The sequence below is a fragment of the Ctenocephalides felis genome, unplaced genomic scaffold (assembly GCF_003426905.1).
Source record: "Ctenocephalides felis isolate EL2017-DRISC unplaced genomic scaffold, ASM342690v1 CF-g0.4_SCAFFOLD_03571, whole genome shotgun sequence".
In the NCBI taxonomy this organism is placed as follows: Eukaryota; Metazoa; Arthropoda; class Insecta; order Siphonaptera; family Pulicidae; genus Ctenocephalides; species Ctenocephalides felis.
In genome coordinates, this window is record NW_020539725.1 from 44,807,518 (window position 1) to 44,834,973 (window position 27,456).

At 28.4% G+C, this 27,456-nt stretch overlaps 1 protein-coding gene across 3 annotated transcripts in view; it reads left to right on the forward strand.

The window, feature by feature from the left end:
* Window positions 1–27,456, forward strand: part of LOC113384414 (beta-1,4-glucuronyltransferase 1-like) — a 129,552-nt gene that overhangs the window by 95,406 nt on the left and 6,690 nt on the right. For all 3 annotated transcript variants that reach the window (XM_026622126.1, XM_026622128.1, XM_026622127.1), the window contains 2 exons: window positions 25,568–26,199; window positions 27,197–27,292. In XM_026622126.1, the coding sequence (XP_026477911.1) occupies window positions 26,008–26,199; window positions 27,197–27,292 (288 nt within the window). In that variant the 5' untranslated portion in view covers window positions 25,568–26,007. The remainder of the gene's footprint in view (window positions 1–25,567; window positions 26,200–27,196; window positions 27,293–27,456) is intronic.

Genomic DNA, 27,456 nt, shown 5'->3' on the forward strand with positions numbered 1-27,456 from the left:
TTTTATAACTTCCCGAAGGAGAAGTTTATGTTTTCATCAAAAAATCCGATTCGCTAATTTTATGTTTTCTCGACGTTTCAAGCCATTCTGAATCGAATGAGACCAAATTTGGAAAAAGTATGTGTGTGTGTGTGTGTGTGTGTGTGTGTGTATGTGTGTGTGTGCGTGTGCACCAACAGATTTTTTGCCGTAAATCGACGTTTTCTCTCGAAAACGGCTGGTCGATTTCAAAAATTTAAAAGCCATTCGATGTATCTCGACGAGAACTATTGTTTGTCAGTTTTGTGCGACGATCGGCCAGCCGTTTTTTATAAATGGCAGAAAAGTGAAAAATTTTTCGTCTACGTTTTAGCCCGCAATTCTGAATCGATTTTGAAAATTCAAAAACCGTTCGAAAGATATTGGTTGGGAATCGTGCTGATTAGTTTTTGGCAGAGATCGGCCGGGCCGTTTCTTGTAATAAAGTTTTTAAAAAAAAAATTTCGACGATTTTTATGATTATTTTTTTGACGATAGATACCATAGTCTTCTAGATCATACTAAAATATTACGGCGCTACGACAACTGGTTCAGCTTTAAAAATTCGTCAAAGTTTGCAAAAATCAGTATGGTCTTTTTGGCATTTGTCAAAATTAGACTTTTGATCGACGTTTTCTCAAAAACGCCTGAACCGATTTTAGAAATTTAAAAGCCATTTGATGTATTTCGGTGAGGACTATCGTTTGTCAGTTTTGTGCAACGATCTGACAAGCCGTTTCTTTGTAATTCGAAAAAACTTTTCGTACATATTTAAGCTCATCCTACCGAACCGATTTTAAAAAATCAAAAACTGTTTCGAAAGATATTAGTGGGAATGATGCTGATTAATTTTAGGTGAAAATCTACCGAGCCGTTTTCTTGTAATTAACTGTTGAAAAAAAGTGTTAAATTTTCGTCGACATTTAAGCTCATCCTACCGAACCGATTTTAAAATATCAAAAACTGTTCGAAAGATATTAGTTTGGGAATGATGCTGATTAATTTTAGGTGAAATCTACCGAGCCGTTTTCTTGTAATTAACTGTTGAAAAAAAGTGTTAAATTTTCGTCGACATTTAAGCTCATCCTACCGAACCGATTTTAAAAATCAAAAACTGTTCGAAAGATATTAGTTGGGAATGATGCTGATTAATTTTAGGTGTAATCTACCGAGCCGTTTCCTTGTAATTAACTGTTGAAAAAAAGTGTTAAATTTTCGTCGACATTTAAGCTCATCCTACCGAACCGATTTAAAAAAATCAAAAACTGGTAGAAAGATATTAGTTGGGAATGATACTGATTAATTTTAGGTGAAAATCTACCGAGCCGTTTTCTTGTAATTAACTGTTGAAAAAAAGTGTTAAATTTTCGTCGACATTTAAGCTCATCCTACCGAACCGATTTTAAAATATCAAAAACTGTTCGAAAGATATTAGTTGGGAATGATGCTGATTAATTTTAGGAAAATCTACCGAGCCGTTTTCTTGTAATTACTGTTAAAAAAAAAAATTAAGCCGTTTTTCATGGACTTTTTTTGGCGATATACATCATGGTCTTATAGAACTTACTGTAATATTACGGCCTTACAACAAGTAGTTTAATTTTAAAAATTCGTCAAAGTTTGCTAAAATTATTATCGTTTTTTTTAAAGTAGGATTAATGAAGTATATTATTTACACATTTTTTTTTAATTAAGTCGATTATTTACACTTTTCGGGAAGTTCATGTAACTTGCCTCAAGGCTAAATACCAAACCAACTAGTTTTATTTTATTTCTCACATCATTTTGACAGAATCTAACATTGATATCAATATTTATATCATTCACAGATCTTACGATTAGTTGAACACGTATATGAAGTATCGATCAGTCCTAAATTTAACTCTGTGACACGCGAACTAATGTTTCGGTAATTATTATGTCCGGTTGTATTTATTGTAACATTTTTTGCGATATTCTTGTCATGTTGAAAATTTGAATAATATATAAGTTTTACAGATTTGTAATATTGTATAGTTTTTAGTATCGTGGATGCTTCACATAATCATTCTTAATTCGAGTCATTAGGTACAAGAATTGAGCCAAGAAGTTGAAGACTAAAAATGGCCATCTAATTTAAAGGAAAAGAGCTAAAAAAACAATGGATCTCATTAGACACAAATCTCCTCAAAACCATAAAAGAATAATTTTCATTCTTTTCGACTATCGATATATGTATATGTATCGATATAGTCTTGTTCCTAATATTTTCACATACGCGATAAAATTAATTAAACAGCACTAGCAACATTGAAAGCATTTAATCAACATCAATTCCTAATTTTACTTTGTTTTATCTTTTCGAGTCATTCCAATGGGCAATTTTAAGTGTAATGAATTCCTGCTCAAAAATGTTTTATGCTTTTACAACCAGCATATTGTCTTAAAAAATTATATTATTTTGATCCTAAAATATTTTATACTTTATTATGCTCAAAAATTAAGCGTATGAAAGAACATGATCAGCGTGAAAATATATAAATAAAAGAGGGTAAAATCCATTTTTTATAAAAAAAAATTTGGGGTGTAGGAAACATAGCTGATCTTTTTTTATAACACAAGAAAAACCTCTCGAAAATGCAGAGGTACGTCTTAAAAAAATTGTATTATTTATTTTAACTTTATTAAGCTCAAAAATTAAATGTATAAAATAGCATGATCGGCAGGAAAATATATAAATATATGAGGGTAAAATATTTTTTTTATAAAAAAAAGTTTGTGAGTATAGGAAACATCACTGATCTATTCTTATATCACAAGAAAAACCTCTCGAAAATGTAGAGGTACATATTTTACATGTACACATATTTTACAAACCACTGTGTATCTGAAATACATATTTTTATTCGTGCAGGATGTTTAAAATTATTTAATTTAAATCAAATAATTCTTGTTATTGCGACATATTTTTCTTCAAATAGAATTCCAATTAGCGTGCTGTTTTTTATCAGTTGTTTTCATTTCGATTTTATTGTAGCAATGAAAAATAACGTGTATAGTCATTATATATTTAACAAGCCTATTGCTATAAATTTTATGTTCCCACATGCGTATCTAAATCTTAAATAAATATTTGTTATCTTGATGCTGCAAATCTGACGTTGGCGCATAAAAATACATTTTTGTAAATGAATTTTTGTACATACATTTATTTTTCAGTAGAAATGGTACACACATGTGGGTTGTAGAATTTTGTTTTGATGATGTATAACAAAATATCAATGTAAGTAAATTGGCTTTTCCGAGGTGATTGTAATTAGATTTCAATCAGAGGTCCCAGGTTCGAATTCAATGTTGAATGTAGATAGATAATCAATTACACACACACATATATATATATATATATATATATATATATATATGATTTAGTAGTTAATTTTGATGTTGAAATATATGAGTGAGTTCTTGAGGGCGATACATCAAACAAAGAAAAGCCAAAGATTTATAAAATAATCTTTATTTCCAAACGTTACGACATTCAATTTAATGTCATCATCAGTGGATCTAAAAACAGTATGAAAATTAGTATATCTAGGTATATATTATAATTACCTAGATATACTAATTTTCATACTGTTTTTAGATCCACTGATGATGACATTAAATTGAATGTCGAAACGTTTGGAAATAAAGATTATTTTATAAATCTTTGGCTTTTCTTTGTTTGATGTATCGCCCTCAAGAACTCACTCATATATATATATATATCCGGGATATATATATATATATATATATATATATATATATATATATATGAGTGAGTTCTTGAGGGCGATAAATAGGTGTTATTTATACAGTGTTCTTTTGCAGTGATGTCATCGCAAAATGGGATATAATATCCCATTTTGCGATGACATCACTGCAAAAGAACACTGTATAAATAACACCTATTTATCCGTCGGTGGTATCAAGGAGTCAGTTTGCTCGCTGGGGTCCCCTGACCTCTCGTCCTTACATCAGCGATGATCACGTATTTCTCGGTTGCGCTAAGGTATTTCTAAACATACATGATCGTTTAACGTACTTCGAACATTTGCCTGTGTACTGATTACCGTTCTATTTTTAGAATTTCACCAACGGCATTGAATAGTCATTACGGAGAATATTCGTACGAAATGATGAAATGATCTTGTAGTCCGAGGGACAGAAGTCGAATTCGTTTATTGAGTTGTGAATTTGCCAAAATTTTAACCTTAAGTTAAATCCTCTTGATTACTTTTCAGTATCAGTTGGTTTCTGGCATACCGGAATAAAATTTATGGTAAACTGATTTTGGCTACTTACAATAGGGTTTAAACGTGGGTTTATTTAATCATTGTGAAATACCTATAGAATAACGAAATATGGTACATAATAATTTCCATAACAAATTTGGCATATATTTTAGTTTTTTTGTCTATAATAATAAAAGTTATTTCAGATTTTTGCTAAGGTTGTTCATAAATAATCAAAGTAAGATTATTCTATTTTTAAAATAAAAAATCTGATCTTAAAAATAAATATTACTAATCATTTGCTGCTCTATTGAGTCTAATTTATCTCCATATTCACTTAAGACTATAGCTGTCACTGTCAATATAATAATAAAATAGTGAAGAAAGTATTCAATGTATTTAAAAAAAATGGTAAAATATACATTTTCAAGTCGTCAAACAGTCACACTACATAATTATTGATTTGGTATGATAAGCATAATTGAATTCGACTTGGATAAAGTATATATCAATTAAGGAAATTTTTAAACAAAATTAATAAAAACAGCGTGGATCATTCAATCATTTAACGTTCAGTAATTGAGTGATATATTCAAAGTTAAATAGATAAACCTTCAATCGTGTTTAAAGAGCTTATTTTTCTGTGTCTTAATTTAATTTGTCTGAATGAGTTCCGGAAAAAATGGTTTGATATTGTGTCACTATAGTATCTGTATGTATAAAACTGTTGGTTTTTATTTCATTTGGGGCGACCAAGCATAAATTTATTATTTTACTGAAAATATAAAAACTTGTGCTGATTAATTTTGGTAAAGATCGACCGAACCGTTTCATTATTTGTTAATTTTTTTAAATTTTTATTTTAAAGTTCCAAAAATATTTAGCCGGAAAGAAAAGAGAAGTTATAGCATAATTTCTTATCCACATTTTTGCAGAAATTCTTAATCCGATTTGAAAGTTTCAATGGCAGATCAAAATTTTTCGAAATTAGCAGATAATAGATTCTATTTTAGTCCAGTCATTCAAGCATTCCAGTCATTTAGTCAAGTCATTTAAATTAGGTAAAATCTCGGAATTTGAGATACCCAGCTGTAAGTCTTTAAATACTTGTATATTGACACCCTATATATACTATATACCATATGTAGGTTTTGAGACAACTTTAGGGTGTCAATATACAAGTATTTACAGACTTACAGCTGGGTATCTCGAATTCCGAGGTGAACTTACTATAATGACTAAACTATTTCAATTTTTGAAGTTTCACAAGATATCAATTCGTAAAATAACTTGGTAATATGACAGCACATGACACAACATGGAACATGGTAAAGAAGAAATCATAAGTATATCTTTCATCGAATTTCGAAGATCTAAAATTAAATTACAATAATTGAGTGAGTTGCAAATCAATCGCCATTCTTCAAGAGAAAAAATAAGCAATAATTCCATACGCGCAGGTCAATGATATCAAATAACGCTTAAATAGTTAAAGAAATCAGTACATGTGGTATCGAAGCAAATCAACGGTACTTTTCCAAGCGTGCTATGAAAGTTAATACGAAACTATGTTGCTTAATATTTTTTTCTCTTCTTCGCTAATATGATATGCGTTCATAATAAAAAGACCAAATATGTGTACTCATTCTATTATAAATGGAGACTCTCTAATGCGGAGATATTTAATATAATTGTAGGAGATACGACAATTTCAACTGTGAAACGAAGAGAACAACGCCGTGCACATGAAAGAAAATCAAATTATGCATATGTAGAAAGCGTTAGATTTCATATTTCGTGGTAACAAAGATTTTATTGACGCGATAGGTGCGAATGATGACTTACTATGTCAGGTGCGAGCAACTTATTGATGTTAACAATTTAGATCTCGATAACATTGAATCAAATTATAATGAAAATGTTTCAACAATAATCCGTTTTTGATAAATTTAATGTAATGAAAAAGTTTTCGTGACTTACAAGTATTTAACTTTCAGACCTCTTGCAAATGCACAAGTTTAATTTTACTTGATGTCTAATTAACTTGAGGTCTAATTAAATTTGTTTATTTTTCTTAAACTATTTGTTTAAAAAAAGTTCATAATTGAATGAAAATGAAGATTTGACAATTATTATTTAGCAACATAAAATTGCTTTATAATAACATTTAGAATTTCTTGCCCAACAATTCAGTTCGAACGTATTTTCGTTTTATTATATTGGCTATGAGATGACAATCTTCATGGCATTGAGTTTTTACATGGGATGGTTGCTAACCCTGGTAGCGTTGACTTTAATAGAACTAATAGTTCACTTCTTTAAGTAAAGTCCGCGAAACATGTTTAATAAATATTAAATAAATATATCTTCTTTCACTGGAAATAGTAACAAATCAGTAATTGTAGTAAGAACTGCAACAAATACATAATATATCAACGAATCAGTGTTTAATACAGTCCACAGCTACAAGGGTTAAATTATAACAATAATAAATTTCATAACTACGTGGCGGTAAACAAATTCTATGGTCGTCATTTACCAACTTTTGCCAAAAAAAGGTAATTCTAGTTTGTTTAATGATGATTCTTTAGTAAACCATTTTTTACTTATTTTGGTATAATGTTATGTGTTTGTATGATGGGGTATATGATTTTGCTAAAAATAATTTTACTTTTATTTTCATTCTCCACATAATTTTATTTAATTGAGGAGTGTTTCAAACTTTTCACTATATTGTTATATATATGCACATAAGCGTTTAGACAAACTGATTTAAAATTTAAAGTACTAGCTATTATTTATCCCTGGATTATTAGTTTATGTGCCAAATACAAATTGCAAATTCCAACATTTACTACTAAAGAGATGAATTGCGTACAAAATTCTCTGAACAATAGAGTTCCGTTTTGAAACTGCATATAAGGGCATATAAATAATACTAGAAACAGAAATAAATTTATTTATGTGTATAACTGATGAAACTTCATGGAAGTTTTTATTATTATTTTTGCTAACTTTAGCTTCAAATTAACTACAATATTAGTTTTATAGGTACTATTTTACAGCCGTATTTTACACAAACGGTAAATTAATTTACTGTATGCGTTGTCATTGTGTAAATTAACTTTCTTCATTATTATTTTTTTATTTATTATTGAACTTTTTGGTTTTATTAATAAATTGTTTTTTTTATCTTTGTTTTTATTAAACTTTATTTCATATAACATATTATTCTCTACTTTTAAAATTTTATTTTAAATTCTTCCTTAGTTGTGAACTATTTTTAATTGTAATGGCATAATCAGAAAACGTTGTTTCGTTTAACGACTATATTTTTTAATGAGATAAAGTTATTATACAATAAAATACGTTATCTGTTTCGTACAAAAGCTTCATTATTTGGGGCTTACTGACTTCCTTTTAAATAAGGCGGACGGATTTATATTTGGCGATAAAACATGCAATGTAATGTAGCAGATACAACATAGCATTGATATCTTCAGTAATAAATTTTTCATGTATAATATAGAACAAACTCAGCAAAGAGTGTTCATTTATATGAATCATTTTATAGTGCAATTGCTGACTCTCATGCTTTTATTCACACAAAGTTTTCTGCCCAAAATGGTTAAAAATGCATGGTATGGAGCTACTGAACGGATGTTGCATATGGTATGCAGATGCATGGGAATACGTTGAAGTAAACTGTTTTTGGGTTCATTTGGGAGAAAATGAAATGGCTTTTGATTTAATTTAGTCTTTTTCATAATTAACCAGTTTTGAAAAAATAGCTTCATATAGAATTTATATCTTACGCACCTTCAGTTACAAATGTAAGATTGTTGAAGTATTACACAGTGAAATTACAAGAACGAATTTAGTTTTGGTATATGACAGCTAGGATAATAAGCTAGGCGTTATTAAAAGTTATCATTTGTATTTTGTGGTGATCATTACAATTATAACTAGTAGCAATTACTTAATGGAAATTTTTAAAATTTTATCAATAGTGATGTTTCGAAATTTATAGTGCGTCAAAAGTATATTAATTAAAAGTAATCTTTTATAAACTTTATAACTCTGATTCAACATTCTATAGTAGCTATTCGATATTTAAACATGCTAGATTTGAATATTCCCTTTCACATGTTGGAAAAGAAAATAAAGATGCGGAAAATAATTAATATATTGAAGTGAAAGTATGATATAAAAGAAAAATACAATATGATAAAACTAAATAAAAGAAAATAGTGTTTTTTAATAATAAAAACAATAATCAAGATATTTGCACCTATCTGCTGCATCAGAACATTCTGGCCTATAAGATGAGCCATCCTATAAATAAACGCTCTATTTTTCCGACGGGATTTGATAATCGCAATTCATTGAGAAAGGATTCAGTATTTTATATTTATAATTATAAGATAATTAATTTAATAGCAAGCATATAATTCGTATAAAATATGTTATAATTATGTAATTGTAAAAATTTAAAATAAATTTACAGACTGTAAAACTTTGACATTGTAGATTTACGGTTGAGTTACCATAGCAACTGCATTTATGTATCCAATTAGCAGAATCGGCATAAATTTTTAACAGTCATCGCACACAATGCCAATAAGCTCTCGCTAATTGCATATTACCAATGTCATATTTGAAATTAAATGAATATTCTGCTATGTCTACAGCTTTTATGACAATGCGATAATGTATTCTTATGCAGTTACAATTCATTCTATTTACTTTGTGTATTTGCTTGATTAGTTCATGAACCGCTTATTCAAATATGTACCTTAGAGCAAATACTTGCAATTCTAGTATATAGTAAGTACGAGTACAATTTCGCTCTATGGAACGGGATGAACAAACATGGGCAGAAAAGGGGAAATTATAGTATAAGTATAAGCGGTACACATAATATTTGCATTACAGAATATGCAATTATTATATAAATTTTATTATATTAAACTGACAACTAAAATAAAATAGAGATCGAATTTCTTGATACCTAATTAATCGATATTTAATACATAAGAACTTATGATATATATCTATCGATCAATCGTGAACAAATTATTCGCATGTTAATCCCAGTTTTGATAACTAACAATAATCTTTAAAATACGATTTCAAACAATTTTAATTCAAATTTAATTTTAATAACAAATTTAATTTTTTGTGAAGGCGGACACGGTAATAGATTAATAATGTGATAATTAAAATTGTTTGAAATCGTATTTTAAAGCTTATTGTTAGTTATCAAAACTGGGATTAACATGCGAATAATTTGTTCACGATAGATCGATAGATAGATATCATAAGTTCTTATGTATTAAATATTGATTAATTAGGTATCAAGAAATTCGATCTCTATTTTATTTTAGTTGTCAGTTTAATATAATAAAATTTATATAATAATTTTGCTCTGTAAGAAAGAAATATTTCGAACATTTTCTGAGAGTTTGGCAAACATATACTAAAATGAAACATCCATTTCATTATGATTTACACCTTTTATTAGGTCCTTAAAATATAATACTATGAAATATTTGCACTCTACTAAAGTACTATGATTACTTATAATTATACTATATTGATGATGATTTTATATTATTTTTGGAATTTATCATATTATATTAAACAATACTTATTAAAGCTATATAAGGATAGCAAAATTACTGTCATTATAGCAAGTTAATTAATATGGAATTGTTGGACACACAATTATGTCTATACGTTATGTTGAACTAATTTATTATAACATGATATTTCATATGATTAATATTTTATTTCAATGTGTAAACGCGTATTAGATCTCCCATAAAATGATCTTCCTCCGATAACTCAGATTGTTAAGTTATATTTTAACTTTTATTGATTGAAGATTTTATATGAATACTACTTATTTATTACACATGTTAATATACGGACTTTACTTTTGGAAGTGAAATGTGATTTTCTCTACGGGCAGCACTTTCCGGTAAAAAAGCTCAATGCCATGAAGATCGCTGTTTTAATAGCATAATAATGACAAATCTATATAATTTAACCCTTTCCATTTGCGAATTCGAAAATTAATATGTATTTTGTCGCCGGAGCGGCTGTGATTCTATTTTACCTATAATTTTGTAGTTTTTCAAGATACGATTCGCATTTTTATTTTCTACTAGATGACCCGACAGACGTTGTTCTGTACCCATGTCTACAATTTTTTAATATAATATGCTAATATTTACCGCAAATTCATTATACATATTCTAATATTGTCTAGGTTTATAAGTAAATTGAAATTTTTGGCAGATGAGTTTTCAATTGTTTTCAGTGCAAACAATGACATGTCATTTTTTGCATTTTTTTCCATTCATTTCTATAATATTGCACATACATCCCAGTACTTTATAATCACATACATTCTAGAACTTCCGAAAGATTTATCAAAATCCGAATAATCGGTTAGAAGGAGTATACAGTGATTGATTGTAATTTAATAAGAACTTTATGTAATAGCAATAAAGCTCAAATTGATTCTACGTTCTAGTTAGAAAACGCTTGTGTGTGAAAAAGAAAAGGGCTGTTTTTATGGTTTTCCGGAAATTATTCGATCTTTTCTCGCCGTAAGAACCATCCTTGGACTTCAACGAGCATTTTGAAAGAATTGTTCAAATTGGTCCAGGCGTTGTGGAGTTATGCGCTTACCAACACATTTTGCGATTCATTTTTATATATAAGATTTTGGATGATACTTTTTGGTAAAAATATTTGTGTCATCTATGTATCAATATACAGATACAGGATGATAATAATTGGACTGATACGAACAGATGATAATTATTATCACTGACAACAAGCCTACGACCAGTTTCATCGCCCACCGCTGGTTGCGATGTACGAGTCGCATAAATTGCACGCGTCAAATACATATAATGAATATATTGAAGTTATGAATATAGCTCTTGTGATTTAGAGAGCAATTTATATTTCGAATATAAAGTATTCATGCCTCACAAAATGGTACCACGATGTTTACTAGTTGATAACACGAGAAATATTTTATGAACCTTGTTTATTAACACCACCTAACTTTGCTCTGGGATCATGCAAAGCAATTCCAATGCTCTTGCATTACACCAGGTGGTAAAAACTGAAAGATGCTAATATCAATTGCACGTTTTGAGATCCACTGATCATTTTATTCAAAGAAGAATTCGTTTTACTTATATCTTTCAAAATATATGATATTTAATATTTTTTTAATGCTATTTTATAAATTTCTTTTGTGAATTGAAATTTCTTTTCGAAATTTTTAGTGCTATATAAGCTTTTTTAGAATACTTGTAAGTTTCACATTTGAGAATTTACTCTAACAACAAGCAAATATTTTATCTTAAAATTTAAAAAGGAAAAATTTGGGTGCATATATTATTTCGAGTTCTATACATATAAAAAAAATTGCCATTTGAAGCCAGTCATTGCCATCATGAGATAATTTGAGTTTAAAAGTGATTTGTAATTCACTTTTTAGAATATTTAGGAAGTAGAGTTTTTCAATAATAAACTTTTAATAATTATATACATTTATTAACTTCCCGTAGGATAAGTTATAGTATTCGCAAAAAAATCGAAAATGAAAATTAGTATATATCTTTACGTTTCAAAGGTTTCCGAACATTTTATCCTTGAAAAAAAATGGATGTATGTGTGTGTGTGTATGTGATATTTGGCGGTCAAAATACATTAAGACATATGTTCATCAAATTATCAGATATTTTATAAATATTTTAAAAATGACTACTAATTTTGTTACAATTTTTTTGGGTTCCGTATCAAGATTTTTAATGTTCAAAGTTCACTTTACGGTTCAAACAAATACCAAAATTAAAAAAATATGCAAAGCTTTATACTTTAAATATAAATTTTAAATTTACAATTTATTTTGAAAATGTACATATTTCATAAGCGTTATTCTAATCGTGAGGAATATATCCTCAGAGAGATTCATCCGGCATGTTAATGTAAACATTCTCAAGTAGATCGTCGATAAAATAAGATCGTCGCTATATAATATGAGCGATAAAATATATAGTATTTACAATTATCTATTTTAAAATATTTAAAACAATTGTTATTAATCATTAATCAATATTTATTACTACTGATTTTTTTTCTTTCGAGTATTTAATTCTGGTACGGTTACGGTTACAACGGGAATTTGCCTTAATGCACGATGCCATACATTACTAGTTTCTATTTAGATAGGTAAAATTTCCTTTAAACACGTTCTGTACACACTAGTTATATGTATTTCGCTTTGTGATCCAAAAAGTGCGAAGAATTTGCTACACCTTTACTATGTACCAGCGCACGTGCCCTCATAATCGTGTCACGAAGTGCGATGATATGCGTTTTCACTTTTTTCTACCTTTGAATTTGAATATTGCTCAGCACTTCTTGATCTACAATTATTGTTAGGAATTAATTATTTCATAATATCATTGTCGTCATGAATGCTATTTTTTTCGATTATTTATTCTATGGAATATAATATGCAGATGTACTTACAATTAAAACAATTATTCAGCGAAATAACAAAAGTTTTTTGTAAGTGTATTAGTCATTGAATTATATTGCTAATTAATAAATATACTATTTATTATAAGTAGAAAGATTTTTATTTACACAATTTGTTCTCTCACAATCGTCTGCAGATTAATTTTATTTGTATTGTTATACGTAGAGCCATTTATTACTTCATTATACTTCTACAGTCGCCCATAACAAAAAGATTATGTTCAATTTAATTGGAATTCAATTATTTTATTTAGGATTTCATTTTTTTATTTAATTGGATTGGTAAAACTATTTGATTGTGATACGAAAATTATAAATATTAATAATATATATATATATTAGAGTGGTCCTTAATATGGACATTTTCGAATTTTCTTGCTCCCTAGGGCTCAAATGCTTTCAAATTGATAAAAAACAATTTTCTGAAAGTTTTAGCTCTTAATATTGTCTTTTAGAAAGAGCGCAATTCAATCAAAGTTTTGTATGGAAATAGCATGAAAAAAATTTCAAAAATTTTGCAGAGCGTCGAATTTTCAATAAAAAATGACGAATTTTCACCTTTAATTCATTTGTCGCTAAGTTATACCTAAATTTTTTAATTTTCAAAATTTTTTCCATGCTATTTCCATACGAAGTTTGATTGAATTGCGTACTATCTAAAAGTTAATATTTTGAGTTGGAACCATTTGAGCCCTTGGGAGCAAGGAAATTTGAAATTGTCCATATTAAGGACCACCCATATATATATATATATATATATATATATATATATATATATATAATTGCTTTTAAATGCCTCGAATAATTTAAAAAATCACTTTTTTCATTTGCTTTCGAACCCAATCTCATCTTAACAAGAAGATCATTACATAATTTCTAAGGCCCCATGCGTCTCTGAGGAGGTTTCATTGACCTAACATTTTGCCTCAATCTTCATATTAAATTTGATGCGTGTAATTGTATTTTTACTTAACCGTTAATACCGTTACAAACAAATTATAACCTTATATATTTCGTGTGAATTTAAATGTTCTCGTGCTGTTACCAGCACTTTGATGGAGCATTTCAAACTAATGATTAATTATCATCATCTTTCTGTGAAGCAAAATTTATATGTGATTAGTACTGTAATTACTAGTTAGGAAGTGTAATGCAATTACTTTAAATGCTTCTTGGTAATTCATTTAGAGAAGAATAGTGAATTATATGACAGTAGTGGAAGTGATTTTGTAATAATTTGCTTAAGTGTAATCTCATCTTAAAATTGAAAACTGAAAATTTAACAATAGGTTAAAATAAAGAAAATATAAGTTATTTAGCATGTTAACAATGCCTATTAAAGATAAAAATTCTAAATAGAAACTTTTTCATAAAATTGTTTTGTAATAATTTTTGTTGGACGATTTACATAGAATTTTTTTCATATCTCTATCTTTGTGAAAGATGTTTAAAGTATAGTATAGCGTTTAAATTTTAAAACTATTTGACTTATAACTGTGCTCATTATTAACTTCCCGAAGGAGAAGTTTATGTTTTCATCAAAAAATCCGAATCGCTAATTTTATGTTTTCTCGACGTTTCAAGCCATTCTGAATCGAATGAGACCAAATTTGAAAAAAGTATGTGTGTGTGTGTGTGTGTGTGTGTGTGTGTGTGTATGTGAACAGATTTTTTGCCGTAAATCGACGTTTTCTCGAAAACGGCTGGGTCGATTTCAAAAATTTAAAAGCCATTCGATGTATCTCGACGAGAACTATTGTTTGTCAGGTTTGTGCGACGATCGGCCAAGCCGTTTCTTTATAAATGGCAGAAAAGTGAAAAATTTTTCGTCTACGTTTTAGCCCGCAATTCTGAATCGATTTTGAAAATTCAAAAACCGTTCGAAAGATATTGGTTGGGAATCGTGCTGATTAGTTTTTGGTAGAGATCGGCCGGGCCGTTTTCTTGTAATAAAGTTTTTAAAAAAAAAATTTCGACGATTTTTATGATTATTTTTTTGACGATAGATACCATAGTCTTCTAGATCATACTAAAATATTACGGCCCTACGACCACTGGTTCAGCTGTGAAAATTCGTCAAAGTTTGCAAAAATCAGTATGGTCTTTTTGGCATTTGTCAAAATTAGACTTTTGATCGACGTTTTCTCAAAAACGCCTGAACCGATTTTAGAAATTTAAAAACCATTTGATGTATTTCGGTGAGGACTATCGTTTGTCAGTTTTGTGCAACGATCTGTCAAGCCGTTTCTTTGTAATTTGAAAAAAACTTTTCGTCCACATTTAAGCTCATCCTACCGAACGATTTTAAAAAATCAAAAACTGTTCGAAAGATATTAGTTGGGAATGGTACTGATTAATTTTTGGTGAAAATCTACCGAGCCGTTTTCTTGTAATTAACTGTTGAAAAAAAGTGTTAAATTTTCGTCGACATTTAAGCTCATCCTACCGAACCGATTTTGAAAAATTAAAAACTGTTCGAAAGATATCATTTGGGAATGATGCTGATTAATTTTAGGTGAAAATCTACCGAGCCGTTTTCTTGTAATTAAATGTTGAAAAAAAGTGTTAAATTTTCGTCCACATTTAAGCTCATCCTACCGAACCGATTTTGAAAAATCAAAAACTGTTCGAAAGATATCATTTGGAAATGATGCTGATTAATTTTAGGTGAAAATCTACCGAGCCGTTTTCTTGTAATTAACTGTTGAAAAAAAGTGTTAAATTTTCGTCCACATTTAAGCTCATCCTACCGAACCGATTTTGAAAAATCAAAAACTGTTCGAAAGATATCATTTGGGAATGATGCTGATTAATTTTAGGTGAAAATCTACCGAGCCGTTTTCTTGTAATTAAATGTTGAAAAAAAGTGTTAAATTTTCGTCCACATTTAAGCTCATCCTACCGAACCGATTTTGAAAAATCAAAAACTGTTCGAAAGATATCATTTGGGAATGATGCTGATTAATTTTAGGTGAAAATCTACCGAGCCGTTTTCTTGTAATTAACTGTTGAAAAAAAAACTAAGCCGATTTTCATGGAAATTTTTTTGGCGATATACATCATGGTCTTATAGAACTTACTGTAATATTGCGGCCTTACAACAAGTAGTTTAATCTTAAAAATTCGTCAAACTTTGCTAAAATTATTATCGTTTTTTTTAAGTAGGATTAATGAAGAATATTATTTACACATTTTTTTGATTAAGTCGATTATTTACACATATCGGGAAGTTCATGTAACTTGCCTCAAGGCTAAATACCATACCAACTACTTAGTTTTAAAACTTGAATCTTTAATTTTTTCAATAATAATTTAAGGTGTTTTTACATCTAAATTTTTAAGCGTTGACTGAATGTATTCCAAGAATATACCTTTGGGTAATATTGCGCCGGAAGAAGTTTTTTTTGTACTTTGTGGTCGTTTCGTGAATGCTAATTTACACAAGCTTTATTAGTGAATTTTTTAATGCAAAGAGTAACATTGTCATATTTACTAAGTAATGATGTTTGTTTTTACAATAATTAAAAAGGTGAAGAACTCCATAGTTGATTTGAAAAATTCCAATTTGCAATTTAGATATCGGAGCATGAAAACCGGTTGATGCTAACAGCCTATATAGGACCTGAAATCAGTTTATAATATTTTAAATTGAACTGTTTTTGACGTCTTGAAAGAAGTCAATAGGTAAACCTTAAAATAAATTCATAGTTTTAATGAACATATATAACAAAACTTTGGATAGCGAAACGTTTTTGTCTACATGTCGGATTTGTTGTTTATTCGAACGCAGTACATAGGAACTAAATGTATAAAATAGCCGCACAAATCTTATTCCTGCCCAAAAATTATACAAATACTTTATAAGTTCTAATGCAATACAATTATTTTAACAATTTTAATTTTAATGATGATATTTTATTTTTTATATTAAGGCAGCGGTTTCCAACCTGTGGGGCGCGCCCCCTCAGTGGGGCGCCAGGCTGTCCTAAGGGGGGCGCGTACAACTGTTTCCAGAATACTATTATCGAAAATAACCCAACATTTTTGGAACGTTATTAAAAAATAAACAAAAAATATTTAGTTTTTATGAATATTTTTACATAATATTGCATATTAATTTGTAGTGTGATAATATCAGTTGAGTATTTATAAAATTAAACAGTTAAAAAAATAAGGGGGGGCGCAGCAATTTTTTTTTATATTTGCAGGGGGGCGCGATGCAAAAAAGGTTGGAAACCGCTGTATTAAGGTCATATTGTTAAAAAAAAATAATTTTCTAATGTTACTTGTTGTACTGTCAGTATTTAATTTAGATAGTAAATAATGAATTGATTTGAATATAATATCATCTTCCACTAATTCTGAACTTTTATTCATTTTCAATATCCTTGATATCATTCTCGATCTCTCTATAAAGTATTCAGGTATATAATTGATCATCCGGTTTTCCTGTCCGCAGGTTGAGGATGTACATTGTTTTTGTTCAACGCAACCGTGAATAAACATATCTATTGCGAAATAACATCGTATTCAAATTGAAAAGTGCATCTCAGGCACTCAGAGATTAATTGAAATAATGATGAGGATTATGATGATGTACACACTGGCACTAATGCTCAAGTTGTACTTCAGCCAGGGATAACCAGAATGAAATTTGTCGTCGTATATATGACATGTTCTTTTATAATTCAGTCATTTAGAACTTCCAGTACTTGCTCTTCGGTATCCCTTCGATAATCATATAGGCAAAGAATTTTTCCTATATTTTTGAGAAATATTTTAAGTACAAATTCACGAATGTTTGACTTAATTCCAATAATTACATTTCCGATAAATTCTAATTTTTAAAGGGGCCACCCTATAATTACATTTCTAATATGTATCAAATTAGTGAAGAAAATGGAATTAAAAATTACTCAATTCAAAAATCATTAAATATTTCAAAATTTACTCTGCGTTGTTATCGCTAGTACTACGTAAATGACATAAATTTAAATAAATTGAACCAGTGTTTTAAATAAAGATGAAAGGGTAATAATATTTTTAATAGTATTCGATGTTATTTATAATTAAAAGATTGTTTGAAGCCATTATTACCATAAAATGTTATTGACGTACAACATGTATTCTAATTCCAATTAAAATATTATTTCCATTCCCATGTTTTCATAGAATTAAACAATATTTAAAGGTAGAGTGTGAACATTAGACTAATTAAAACAGTTGTAATTCGATAAATATATTATTATATTTGGATATTATTGCCAGTATTGCATTAGTCCCTGCGTTTGAATTATAAATGAACAATTTGGAGCCAGATAATGTATAATGTTTTTTCTTGTATAGATAATGGAGTAATTATTTGATATTTCTAAAATATATCCGTGGAAATATTAATTAACATGTTCTGCGTTTGTTTTCGACGATCCTCCTAAGTAATCAAGGATCAATTTTGACCCTATCCGATTCAATTGTTTATAAGATTCATTTGACGAAAATTTAAATATCTATTGATGTGATGTGTTTTTTGACGTTTTTGAATAATTAATTTCCCCTAGGGTAAGTTATAGTAATCGCAAAAAAATCGAAAATGAAAATTTTTATATATTTTTACGTTTTAAAGGTTTCTGAATATTTTGGCATATCTTAGAAAAAATGGATATAAATGTGTGTGTGCGGAAACAAATTTTCGTCGACGATTTCGGAAACACCGATAAATTCATTTGAATAATTAAAAAAACATTCGATTCTTATTGATAAGGAGACATGGTGATTAGTTTTTGGCGAAGGCAGGTCTAGTTGTTCCGAAGATACGGGACAAAAAGTGCCAAAAAACGTTAGTTTTTAAGAGAACGGAGCGTTCGATTTAAATAATTCAAAAAACATTTTATTTGTGGGCTCGCCCGTAGGTTAACGGTTAAGAGCGACGGGACCTGAATCAGAGGTCCCGGGTTCGATACCCACTTCGAGCAGCCTGTTGTCAGGCAGCAGTGACAACGATTTTCATTTGGAAATATAGATAGCAATATGTTTCCAAGTGAAAATAGCCCTTGCCCGGCATTGCTGCACCAATAAAAATTCAGCCCTATTAGATTAATTCTAATAACAAAAATCATCAAATATGGATGGATTAACCATTGGGTTACCATCTGAAAAATACGAAGTAAGTAGAAGTTTCAGCCCAACAGCTCATAGGACGTAAGGTTCTGATTGCTGTTAAAAATATAATAATAAAAAAAAAATATTTGTATTGACAAGATATGAAGAACTGGTTGAATTTTTCGGAAGGCTGGTCCAGCGGTTATGGTTATGCTTAATAAAAATAAGTTAAAAAAAATGTCATTTGGCGGTCAAAAATGTTTATTGGACTTATGCACATCAAATTTTCAGATATTTTATAGAGATTTTCATAATGTGTACACATTTTGTGTAATTTTTTTTTGGATTCCGTACCAAGATTTTTAATTATGGTACGGGAAGTTCCAGCAATTTGTCTTAAGGCACGATGCAATGCACCCCACTAGTTTTTTTTTAACATCAATGTTGTTTATCACAATGTTGTCACCCCCTGTCTTAGGTAATAAAATCTGAACGTGTGTGCGTCCAACATCCAACGAGCACATATCCTATGCGAGAACGTCGGCCTATTACCGCGTGAGCTAGTTACTCACGAAGGGCAACCGTTGGTTTGTTAAAAGTCTCTTCTCGGCAATTTCCAGTCGAAGGTCGCACGACGATACCTTGAAGCAACAGATCGCGTGTCTAGTTTTTTTGCCCTTCTTCGATTTTCTTTCTTCATCTCTCATTTTTTGCAATAATAAAAAGCTTTTGTCACGTCCTACCGTTGCTCGTATAATGGAATTTGATTTGAAAGTATTGCATTATTGCTATTGAGAAATAATAAATTATGATTAATGAGGCGGAGCAATTTGTTATGTACAAGCTTCGAAAGAATTGGTTGCTTTGCGTAATAAATAATAATGATAAGTGTCTTCAAAATTGTCTAATGGATTAATGGTTTTCTAATTTTTTACGTAACTACATTTTTAGGCAAGTGATTTAACTTATTATTTCTTTCGACAAAAACCCTTGACATCTTATTCATCAATCATTCATTGAAGAGTTAACATGTGAGGCAATTCATTTATTAAGGGTTTCACAGAAAATTCGGTCAAAACAAAAGTTTTTTGTTTATATTGTATTTGTTTCCATGACTATTATGAATATAGAATTTATTAAATGAATTTAGTGGTACGGAATAAAGTCATAGAAATAAACTACTTAACTTGCTCATAATTTATTCTACTAAATAATTCTTGGGACAGTCACCATATTTTGTCTCTCATTTTTTTTAATAACAAATTGGTGCGGTAATTCAATTATGTTTTTATTAAGTTATTTGTCAATATGTTTTTATTAAGCTATTATACAAAACAGGTGGTCTTAAAACATGGCTTCGTTGGTTTAACCTTGCTAAAGATCATTTGGATGAACTCAGCAAATACCAGGAATTATGAATTTTTAATACCAGGAATTCGGAATTTTTAATATGTATAAAGCTTAATGCCTGAAATAAACTAGTTTATTAACGATTGATTTTATAAATATTTTTAAATATTTGCCGCAAAAGCGTAACATTAAATTGAACTGTATTTTCCTGTATGTATGAATAGAGCTTGTAATGAGAAAAAATGATACTTAAGTAAAAAATAAGGTATTTGTTATTAAAATCATAATTAAGTAAAAAATAAGGTAAGGTATTAGAGGAAAATTATTATACTAAAAAAATATTATAAATAATGACATTATCATTGACGAGAACCTTAATTTAAGAGTATTATATACATACACACACGCACACACACATATATAATTACACAATATTTTCACAAAATACTAATTTAAAAAATCACAATTGAATAGTGTAATTACAAGTTTAATGTTTATAATACATAGTGTAGTGCATTACCATATCTTGATACCATGGATTATTAAAATTTTCCAATTTAACACTAAGATTAACTAATTGTAAGTACTATTTACTATTTTATTTTTTCTTTTCACTCCAATTTAATTGTTTTAGTTTTTAATTTTATTTTTAGTTTCCACTGAATGAAGGCTAGGATTATAGCCGAAACGTATGGATTTAAAATAAATTTTTGAAAGAAATTCATGTTGTTTATTGATGTTATGCCCGATTACTAGACTTTGTTAGTACATATGTCAACATCAAATTCAGAATCATACAAATATATATATATATATATATATATATATATATATATATATATATATATACTATAGCTATAGCTAGTATACTAGCTGGCCTAGCAAACGTTAACCATAAAAAATATTTTTAGAAAATTTTTAGTATAAAAGTAAATAACTGATTATTAGTAAAGTAAAAACTGCAGCTAAGACAAAATATATGAATGATTTACCCACTAAAATGTTTCTGCATATTAAGTCATATAATATAATATAATAAATATAGAGATGCAAATATACGTACATGCATACATGTGTGGTTTTATGTGGGTATATTTGTGATGTTAAAATTAATTTACACGAGTATTGTCGCTTCATTTATTACGAGTCAACGACTTTGGCAAATATAAATGTCATTATGCAAGCAATTTGTGCATGAAGCGTATTATTTGAATCTTGATGATCGGAATCGATTGACACAATTTCTAAGCATAAACTTTTCAAGTATGCAATATCATCATTAATCGAAAACACATTCGCTTTCAACCATTCGAATCATCAGTAATTCAATATCATTATGGATAAGTGGCTATTTAATCATTTATTATTAAGTAACAAAGGTTTTCAATTACATATAACATGTAATCACTATTGAAATATCTTAATTAGATTATAGTATAATGGTAAATGAAATTGAACAACTATATTTTCATCAATAGCAACTATATATTTATCCAAGGCATGATTGTTAGAAATACCTTTCATATATTCATTTTACAATATATTACCTCGAATTTATGAGCTTTTGGACCATTAATTATCATCAATATTTTCAGTTTTGTTAAAATAAAATAAAATCATAAAAATAATAAAGCTAATTTTACCTATGTTTGGTACTGAATTTAAGACTAGATTTCTCTCCTAAATTGTACGGTTATCTAAAAAGCAGCAAAGCAGCAATTTTGAACTGAAATACTAGACTAATAATAACACATTGTAATAGACAAATTATTTTATAAAAATTCCAATTTAACGGGATTTGCAGTGTTTTTTATATTCAATTACATTATAAAACATAACAAAAGCGTATTTCTATTTACAAAAAGTGTTCCATTAATTATTATGGCACGCTTTATATTTTTTTAATCTGATTTTTATATACCGTAGCTGTAATTAAAATTTCATTACAATCAAATAATTATATACGCTTTCACAAGTTTCTATTCCTCATATTCAGAAGATAGCAATAATTGAATTAAATTATCTAGTTCTAATCTATAGCTAATTGAAAACTTTGCAAATTAATTTTTGTAAGAACTTTGATCATGATTGTTAAAATATTAATATAAAAGTCTAATAATATAGAATAATATATTTCTGAATTAAGCTAATCTCATTTTCAGGAAGTATTCTTGCTTATATTCAATTATATTCCTGGATATAAGCTTATCTCATTTTTAAAAGTAAAATATTCTTACTCCAATACAGTTGTCTAAACAATATATGTATACCGACTCGTATGTTTTGCATAACTAATGTACCGAAGCTAGAATCATAAGGATATTAAATAATAATGCTGATATTCAAATAAGTTTCATCTAGAAGCATTATGCAAATCTTGTAAATAACATTCAGTTAATAATTTCAGTAGATTAACCATTTTGTCTACTGCATTTGACATATGGAAATTCCAGCTCGCAAGATTTATTCTGGCTTTAATAGGATTTCAAATATTTATGCAACTTAAGTAAATACATGTTCAATGCAGAACTAGAGTTTTAGATAAGCGAAGATTTGTCTAATTGGAATATGCAATAATTGATAAATTTAATTTTGTGATGGATTTTTATTCAACGTTGATTTTGATATATCAACGACAGAATAGGAAATATGAAATTTTAACGTTAGATGATATTGGTCATATCGATATCTCAAACAAATATGAAAAAATTATATTGAAAGCTATTTGATTTAAAATCATAAATTTGAAATGCTTATCGTATATGTGGATTATGCTTACAATATTACGTTTGCTGTTACATCTTCAAAAAACATGTGTGCTAAAATGAAATAAAATCATTGAGAAGACGTTCCTTTGGGCGTCTCAGAGCTTATAGTTAGATTAAAGGTTCTTCGGCAGTACAAAAAATCAAATTCATTTTAAATTATACGTTTCCTTTGATGTATGAAATATGGCAAGAGTGCATAAGAGGAAAAAAAGTTTAGGCACTTTAATTTAGATAAAATGTGGTTGAACGACTAATCATGAAGACGTGCGCTTGCATATAATAATTATTTTTGTGTGAGTTCGAATAAACAGTCAAGTGCGCGAATATAACTTGTTTTATGCTGTATAACCAGTTTAATGTAATACGTGTTTTTATTAGGCTATAAAATATAATTTTTTAGTACTTATTTAGTTAAATTTTATCATTACCAGGTAACGTTAATCTCATATAAGGTTTTGACTAATATGTAATTGCAACCAATAATAATAAAATTTTTGCATATCTCTCAAAATTAATATCTTTAAAGTTGGCATGATAATATGAAAGACAACATTTCTAGTCCATTGCTGACAATGCAATTTGTACTTAATTTCTGTTAAAATTTAAAAGATTATAATCATAGATGTTATACTTTCTCTAATCTCTGTATCCCTGCGAACAATTTGATAATTCATTGAGCAATCTAAAATTACAATTTATCTTCTTATTGTATTGATCACGAAACTCAATACCACACAATGGAGAGAAATAATTAAATACAGTATGTACCAATCGAAGATACTTGGATTGAGATAAGAATATCAAATAATAATAAATTTATATAAGTAGAATATTGGATACGATTCTGCAAACTCTTAAGAATATGGTTTGAACACGTGAAATTGATTGGATCTACCTGTAAGTACGGTTCATCCGTAATAAAATACAAGAACTAATATATAAATAAAAGTGAAAAAAGGTAATATTGTTTGAAAGCAAGAAAACGGTTAACAATAAGTTTATATAGTCATACACAGTTTTCTCTGAAAAATTTAAACTTTCTGTTAAACTTGGTACGTATCATTACTAGAGACAATTTTCTTCATTTGATGCTGTATGTCAGCACAATATTGGAAAAAAATAAAATTGAAAAATTTTGTTTAACAAAGAAAAACTAATTAGGATTGTAATATATTTTCCTCTGCTGTTTGCGTTAAATTTTATTTGATTAATTTAGACAATTCAAATAAATTTATCATTTACAAATAATTTGCCACGAGTTAGGTGATTCGAGTTATCTCATTCATACGGAAATACGAACAGGAAATTTGAGATATTTCTGCATTTTAAGAATGATATGAACGAGGACATATAGTGATAATATTTTCATCATATTGTAAAGTATTTCAAAAGCAATATTATATGTCAGATGCATTAAGAATAAATATATATGCTCGTTCCGACTATTCATAATAAAATTTAATTTTCCGCAACATTTTCTGCAAGAAATGTCGTTATTAGAAAGGTTTATAGCATATTTCTACGAACCATAATGCTTCAGCAAAATTTAATGCGGCTGCGGTTATTTGATAAATGTGAAAGAATTCGAAAGTAAATTATATATTCTTGATTTTATTATTATTTGTGGATTTCTGAGCTTATACGATGTTCATTGCCTATTTAAAGATAAGAATAATAAATTTAAAAATAACAATAAAATTTTATATAACTCAGTAACATTTTACTGAGCGTCATTTGCTAATTATAAGCACATTTTCTTAATGGTTCATCCCCCGGCAAATGGCAAAGGAGTCTAAATTATTTTCACTTTTCAACTTGAGAGTAAGATAAACCTAATTTCAAAATTCCATACGAATTGGAGCACAGTAAAAAAAATCTGACCCAAAACTCTCCATTGACTTGAGTAAATATTCCGTATCCGATGACAAAAATATGAAAATACTAACGTTTGTATGTGAGGAAGAAAAGGGCTGTTTTTAGGGTTTTCCCGTCAATTATCGATTTTTTCTCGCCATACTAACCATCCTTGGACTTAAAAAAAGAATTGGCCAAATTGGTCGAGGCGTTGTTGAGTTATGCGCTTACCAACACATTTTGCGATTCCTTTTTATATTGTAGATGTTAGACAATTTTACATGATGATCGGTTGAGCATCATGTAAATATAATTAAATAATTAAATAAGATTATAAAATGTTTGTATATTCAAAAGTTAATTAAAAGTGCTTTGTCACAGCTTGTGTAATAGAAAGTTAAATAAGTGTTTTGTCACAGTTTTAAAAATACAGAAAGAATTCAAATCATGCAACTTTTGCATGTTTAGCAATAGATATAAACGCTAATAACACAAAAGTTTATATTTGCACATCTAAATATTTCTGGGTTTCTAGTTTTTATATATGAAATAATATAAAATTTTATGTTTTTACTATATATTTTTAAATTACATTTTTAAAATAACGATTTTTAAATAATTATTATTATTAACATTGTTCTCTTTATCTTTCAGAGCGCAACGTAATGCGAAGAACTCGTGCTGCGGTCATTTGCTGCAGCAGCAGAAGGCCGCGTGGGCGGAGACGGCGCTTCACTGGATAATAGAAAATTCAAAATTTTTATCTAACCATTTGTCTTAAAAATAATCATACGAAATACTCTACCATTTAGTAATTAATCTTCCTTCTGCAAACCTTCAACTGATCAATTTGATATGTGATATACTAATATCTATTATATTATTTAATAACTAAGATATTTATGAATCTGTATTATATTATACATAATCCACAATTGGAAAATAAGCACTTCTGGAAAGAAACAGTATTGAAACATACAAGTATAAAAATATTGAAAAATAATTAATTCTGATAGAAAAATATTGCCGAATAACTTGTGAATACGGCTGAGGAGATTATAGATTGATTGAAAATTTAAAACTGAACCGCCGAAATGTTAGCAAGAAAAACTTGGTTGATTCGCGTCAGTTTTTTCGTAAATGTAGCTTTGCTGCTTTATTTGGCGGTTTTTCGGGATGCCGGAACTCCAGTGGGTACTCCCATGAGTAGTGGTACGGAGCCCGCAGCAGGAGGAGGTGTTGAAATTAAACAAACTGGGAGGATGTTAGCTAATTATTTGTTAGAGGTATATATAAGTTACAAATTTTTATAATTTATTTAGAGTAGACATGTCAAACATACGGCCGCATCTGGTCCCTGGGCTGTATCAATAAGGCCCGTGATTGGAATTCATATTTACATTAAGTATACAAATTTAGGTACTTAAGAGGTTATTTTTGAAGGGCCGTAAAATACTCTAAATCTTAGAGTAAATGTTCAATAATTCAAAGTGTTTACTTATCAATTTATTTTCAATAATGTATATAATGTATAGCTATATTGCAATTTTTCATAAAAAATCATTATAAATTCTCAAAATTGTCTTGAGAATTTATCTACGATCGAATATACAATTTTGATTATCCTATAAATAGTTAGTTCGCACTTTTGCAATTTTTGTTGAACAGTAAAGAAACAATTTGGCCACTCTATGTAATACAGAACAAATTTCGTATTCAAATTATATACCTGTAGTGTTTGCTAATAATTGTATTTTAAAAATTATCAAACCTTGCCTTGCTTTAGCAGCAAAATATTGAAATATTTGTTCACGTTTCAAACAGCCATAGCGCTTATTTTGAGTATAATTAATTTTATTCAAAATAATTTTCAGTCCAAAATGAAACTAACGTTTATTTAGCTGTTTTATTAGCATATGGACATATTTTTTCGAATAATTATTCTTTATTAACAACCAATTTCGAAGGTCAATGTGACGTTGTAACTATGTAACATAATCTTAACACTTGTATAAACTTTGTAAATTATCAAATTAGATTAAATCAATAACATCTTATACAATTCATTGATTCCTTCAAATTAAGTGATGATTAAACAAATTTTAACAGCATTTTATAATAATTGTTTCCGCAGTGCATATAGACTAATAATAACATACTGTTGGTTTTGAACAAACATTGTAAAGCTTTGTTTGCCTATGTCAATATTTATTTAGAAACATAGTTATCCTAATATTAATTTTATAATTAATATGATATTAATTGTGTTGTTTGAAATTTCAGAAATTCAATGTAGCAGGTGAACAAAAGGTTACAAATGGGGCAGAAATAGAGCAGCAAACAAAACCTTTGGCTGAACCATTGCAGCAGTCGACTGAAGTAAGTGAATTTGATGTTCTTTCATTTCTAACATTAATAATAATTTCATTTCTAACATTAATAATAATTGGATTTTATTTATAATATTAAACTATATGTTTGTTTTAATTGTGAATAAGCCTATATGATTAGAGAAAAATATAATTCACATGACAGGGAACGAT